The sequence below is a fragment of the Perca flavescens genome, chromosome 8 (genome assembly GCF_004354835.1).
Source record: "Perca flavescens isolate YP-PL-M2 chromosome 8, PFLA_1.0, whole genome shotgun sequence".
In the NCBI taxonomy this organism is placed as follows: domain Eukaryota; kingdom Metazoa; phylum Chordata; class Actinopteri; order Perciformes; family Percidae; genus Perca; species Perca flavescens.
In genome coordinates, this window is record NC_041338.1 from 8,314,140 (window position 1) to 8,320,139 (window position 6,000).

A 6,000-nucleotide genomic window follows, 5' to 3' on the forward strand; every position below is an offset into this window, starting at 1 on the left:
ATTGACATTGACTGATACACTGCCCTCTGGTGAACAGAACATATACAACTTAAGTTTGATACCAATATAGGTCTTACTGAAGGCATTTAATGGTCAAAATATTATTAATAAATATTCGAATATATTTGAATATTAATATTAACAAACAAACTGATTTTTCGGCAAAAGTCAAAGCCCTAGTCAGAAGCTGTGAAAACCAAATTTGGGGTGACAGGTGTTCAAACAGAGAAAAAAAGTGCGATCATAGCCTCCTGGATTATATAAAATCTCCTTAGCTAAAGAAAAAAAAAAAAAAAAAAAAAAAAAGTATCTTTCATATTGACTTTGAAGCAATTGTGTTTTGCACATGAGATTATTGGTTAAATTAGCTTCACAGAAACACATTGCCAAAACAAAAAATTCAACAGCCTCTTTTAATAAAATTGACTTTAGTTAAGCATTCCCTATTAGAGCATGATGCTGTCTGTCTGTCTGTCAGAGGAGGAGGAGATAAGCACACACAGCAGGGAAGACTTCATAGAAAGAAATAGAACCGTTACAAGTCAAATAAACCACTTCCTGTTTCAAGCCACGTGGCACAGACTACACAGTTAACGATGGTATGCTCCATAATCATATGCTGCATAAACTCCTTATCTATTGAGTGTGTGCTATCAGTACTTTAAGACAACTGTCATTTGACTGGTATGTGCTTAAACAAACAACAAACAATTTGCAAAGAGGATTAACCCCTAATAAGAGTGAGTACTTGGCTGTAAGACCTGGTATGCTTATTTAATGATAAAATGCTGATTATTGACTCTTGATTCATTAATAATGTTGCCAGAATACAGAAATCCAACTGCATATTAATACAGATCACACTTTTTTTTTATTACAACTTATTTAAAATAATTAATTTGGACAACAGAAATTTTTCATATCATCACAAAGTGAATCTGCTGAAAACCGATAACATTGAATTCAACATGACTTTTTTTATTGTAGGGCTGATGCACAAATCTTATAGGTTGCTTAGTTGTCACTAGTGGTGAAGCAAGGGGGCATTAAAGACATCCATGACCCTTGGATGGAACCTTGTGAATGTGTGTGTGTGTGTGTGTGTGTGTGTGTGTGTGTGTGTGTGTGTGTGTGTGTGTGTGTGTGTGTGTGTGTGTGTGTGTGTGTGTGTGTTTATGTATATGGAGGTGTATATGAGCTTGTGTGAAGTACCTTGGCCAATCTTGACAAAGCCGATGATGATGATCATTCCAAGTGCCAGGAGCTTGGCCGCTGCAAAGAAGTCCTGCACTCTGGTAGCCGCCTTCACACTGTAGCAGTTCACAAAGGTCAACAAGACTGCAGAGAGAGAGTGACAAAAACAGAGAAGAAGAGAGAGAAAGACTGTAAGTGGGGGGCATCCTTAGGAAGCAGCACTTTAGTTTCTCTTGATTCTACCATGAATTAAAGGGCCCCTTACACTATTTGATTCAAAGTGTATGCACCGAATCCCATCCATGGCATCTTTACTCAGTCTGCTGGATAATGCGTGTAATACAGGATTTCTTACAGGGCACACGAAGAACTAACTTTTCTGCAGGTGTTTTTGATGTTAAAAAATCTTTTAACAACTTTTCCCCGAACCCTCTTTAAATCATTCACTCAAATTTGAGGTAATGTAGGCGTGTGTGAGTGTGCATGCGTATGTGTGTATTAGCAGCTTTCAAAACATGCTGGGAGATAGAGAAGAATTTTGAGAGAGTCTTGCTGGAATAAAATGCTTTCCACTATACCCCTTTTTTTTTTTTTTTCCCGCACATGTACAGTGATGGTAACCACCTCCTCCTGCGACACACACACACAAACACACACACACACACACACACACACACTATTAAAAGTGATTAACTATAGAAGCAGGTCCCTTCAAAGCTCCTAAATCAGGTCGGGGCCACACCAGAAAACGAGACAGAGCACAATGAGGCTCTCTGTTAAAGAGACCAAGGCCAAAGAGGGAGGGAGCCTGTGTACAGTACAGGGATGGACACACACTTCCTTCCTTACGCATGCATACACACAGAGGCTGGCATCCAAATTCACACAAGCATACACACACAACTGGCTAACTTGGGCATATACAGTATGTGTGCAACCATAGATTTATACATGTATGCACAAACGTACGCATGTTTGCAAGTAAACACACTGATTTCAACTACAAATAATTCCCAGAGAAACCGGTCAAATGGAACTATACCTCTCACTAAAATAGAACTACAGAGCTGTGGATGAATGTGTGTGTGTGTGGAGATTTGGCTCTCAGCCCCACAGTGACCCTGACCCCCCCACTACCTACATGGCAGGCACATGCACAACGAAGCGAGCAATCCTTGTGAAAAACACACACACACACACACACACACACACACACACACACACACACACACACACACACACACACACACACACACACACACACACACACACACACACACACACACACACACACAGATAACTGAGCCTCTCAGTCTACGGCTTTGTCATGTGGTTTCAGTCAGGATTTAGCCTTCAGTCAATCTGAAGATTAGGTTCTAGGGTTACTAGCTGGCACCACATATACTCACACACACAAACGTATTAATATACATGTATACACAATGTCTGTGTAACCATATATTCAGATAGATATGCAGTGTGTGAGATGAAAGGGGGGATACTTGTGTGTGGCTGTCAATGAAAACATGTACAACCAGAGACTGGTGCAAACGAGTTAAAGCAGCAAATAATCCAGAGTTAATCTTATTAAGACTCCATAGAAAACAAGTTGCAATGAAATTTACCAGCATTTTCTTTTAGCCAAAGCTGAACTGTGAAGCTATTGTCTACAGGCTAAAAATGTGCTGACCCTAATACAACATTATAATTAAGGTTTAACGGACTGCCTTGGGTGAAAATAAACAAATGTTAAATATGTTTGTTCATCATATTTAGCCTGGTTGAATGCTTATAATTTCTTTGGTACACGTACATATTATAATGAATTTTTTTTTCTTTTCGTTTTTGTAAATATCCCAAGTTATCGTCAAATGTAGAGAAAGATGCAATAAGATAAATAAGTAACCTACGAAGTGTGGTTTCAGGTAATAGGAACTCAAACCACCCGGTGACAATTAAATAATAACGATTAATGGAAATAGGGTTTTTGTTAAATTTGAATATGTCACTTTTTAAATCAAACAAATGTGCTGTGTGGGCCCACCGAATTCACTTTAATTAAGTTAATCAACGATATTTTTGAATACATTTTACATTTGTGGCCTTTTTAATTCTGTCAAATCCAAAAAGGTTTTCAAATTATTAATTTATTAGCATAGTTAAGCCACTCGGCTTAAAGATGCTCTTAACGTCGTCGTTTCTCACTTTTGAAAGTCATAGACAGAATCATTATAAAAGGAGAAAAATCACGCGAAAAAAAAACATATCACTAAATATGAATAAGTAAAACGAGAACACGTAGAAGTAATACATATAAGTAACGTTAATTGCCATAAATTGCTTCTAATGGGTGTCACGTTATGAGACAAGTTAATAATGCGCGCGAGCATCCTTTGTCATCACCGGAGCTGATGTAATAACGCAGCATTTTTCACCATTGTTTGAGGCTGCGCGCGTGGATAGGTATACATTTGTGTATGTGTGTGCGTGTGCCTTTCAATTGCATCTCACGTGGGCCAGATTTCGCACCGATGCTGGTCATGTAAACTGTATGTAGGCCTGTGAGTTGAGTCGGTAGGTCCGTCTGTCCGTACAAATACTAGGAAGTTTAACTTATATTGTACTGCTTGCAAAACTCTGCACATAACAACGCCTAAAGTTGCATCAGCAGGCAGCATGGCTCGGCTCGGCTTTGGTACTCACGGATGCAGAGGCAGGCCACTACCTTGGCCCCGTTCTCCGGCACCGGACACTCAGGGAACACTGGCTTGAGAACGTAGGTGGCGAAAACGTAGGCGACGATGTACTGGGAGGACGGCCGGATGATGAGCAACTCGATCCAGAGTTTGAGGAAAGCCGGCAGGGAGCCGTACACCTCCAGGATGTAGGCATAGTCCCCGCCGGACTTACTGATGGTGGTCCCCAGCTCCGCATAGCAGAGGGCTCCCACCGTGGAGAACACCCCGCATACCGTCCATATTACCAGGGACAGACCCACCGAGCCGGCCTCCTTTACCACGCCGGTGGGTGTGACGAAGATGCCCGAGCCTATGATGGTGCCCACGATGATGGCCACGCCGTTCAACAGGGTGATGGTCCTCTTCAGGGCGACCCCTTCTCCCCCTTCGTCTCCTCTGGTGGCGTTGTTGTCAGGGCTGTCGGGGTCGCTCCCCGGCGCTCCACCCAGGTTGGAATCCACCTTCTCCACGCCGGACAGCATCCTTTCCTTTGCCTGCTTGTCCTCCTCATCCCTGTCTGCCGAGGAATTCGAGTTTCTCTTTTTCAACCCTGACATCGTTGGCTGAGTTTCTTTTTTTTCTTTTTACTCACTCGGGGACAAAAAGCTTCCCGCTTTGCCGGCTCTTGTTCTCTCGCCGTTTTCTTCTTCTTCTCTGTGTCGCTCCGGTGTGTGGTCTGATGCCGGCCGGGCTCAACCACGAGGAGTCCGCGGTGTGTCTGTTGGCTTGAGTCAGAGCAGCGTGTTTTCTCGTAGCCCTACTCCATCCGCTTACGAAGAAACTCTTGAAATTGACATGACGTCCCTCCTGCGTAAAGGCCAGCCCCTGCTTTGGTTCGGCGTCTCCTCACCAATAGGCTAGGCCTGCATCACTTTTGTCATTTTCCGCCCCCTAGCGGCGGAATGAGGCACTACTCCTCTCTACGGTAGGCTACACTTCATTCCACTCCACATGACGGACCCTGGGCACACAACAACGAAGTACCATCTATCAATACAGCACAGTAGCAAGAGGTACTCCCCAAACCAGTTGTACTGGTTTTATGGTGTTGTAATTTCAGAGAGACACTAAAACTGGAGTTGACACACCCCCCAAGAGTTGAATGAATGAAACCTTTATTGCCCCAAGGGGAATTTGTTTTGCATAGTAAATAACAATAACAGTAAAAACCACACCAAACATCCAACAACACTGATGACATAGAGGATACCGAAAACAGAACATAAACAACAACAACAACACAACACAGCAATGGTGGTGACGTGCAATCATCAGTCCAATAGCTAAGATGAATCAATAAATAATTAAATAAATAATCAATAGTGCACATTATAAAATGTCTATATGCCTGATCTGTGTCTGATCTGTTCAGTAACTGAATGCTCCTCGGCACAAATGATGTAATGGCACATTTAGTTTTTGTTAAGGGGCATTCGAAATCTATGTCCAGAGGGGAGGAGGGGAAACTCTGAGCAAAGTGGGTATGCTGTTTTGTGAGGTTACATCGGATCCAGTAATTTTCCAATTGATATCTAGAACATTTTGTGTTATTTACAGATCTGCTCCATCCTCTTTAAAGCATTGCCTAGCCTTATTTGTGCAGCCCATGAGTGAAATATAGGTTGTCACTTACTAATTTAAAATGGAAAGTTTTTTTCTGTAGCACTCTGCATCCCTTCTGGATTGAAAATTGGTTGGATATGCAAATGTTGAAAGTGAAATACCAATTGTTAATATTATGGTAATTTTAGTATTTAATTAGCACACTTTTTTTTTTTTAGCAGGGAAATTTGTTCCCATCTGCTGCATGAGAAGAAACATGGGGGGAGAGTTTAACTTCATGCTTTCATTCTTGACCGTATACCTTTTAATGTATGTTTCTGGATTTTTTCAATATAATTTTTTCTTCTTTTCATCGTACCTACAAATAATAATCAATTTTTAGTCATTTATAGATTTTGTCTTTCAGCGATTAACTGTAAGACTTTCTTGTACAGGATGTCAAGAAAGACTTCCTGTTAAAACTGAACTTCAGAGTTTTAGGCAACAAAGCAGTGTGATCAAGGAG

General features: G+C 41.4%; 1 protein-coding gene across 1 annotated transcript in view; it reads right to left on the reverse strand.

Annotated features, from left to right (window-relative positions):
* slc7a5 (solute carrier family 7 member 5) overlaps positions 1-4,915 on the reverse strand; it is a 29,358-nt gene extending 24,443 nt beyond the window's left edge. The window contains exons 1-2 of the mRNA XM_028585303.1: positions 3,898-4,915; positions 1,213-1,338 (exon numbers count right to left, since the gene is read on the reverse strand). Of these exons, the coding sequence (XP_028441104.1) occupies positions 1,213-1,338; positions 3,898-4,489 (718 nt within the window). The 5' untranslated portion in view covers positions 4,490-4,915. The remainder of the gene's footprint in view (positions 1-1,212; positions 1,339-3,897) is intronic.
* Positions 4,916-6,000: the final 1,085 nt, after the last annotated feature.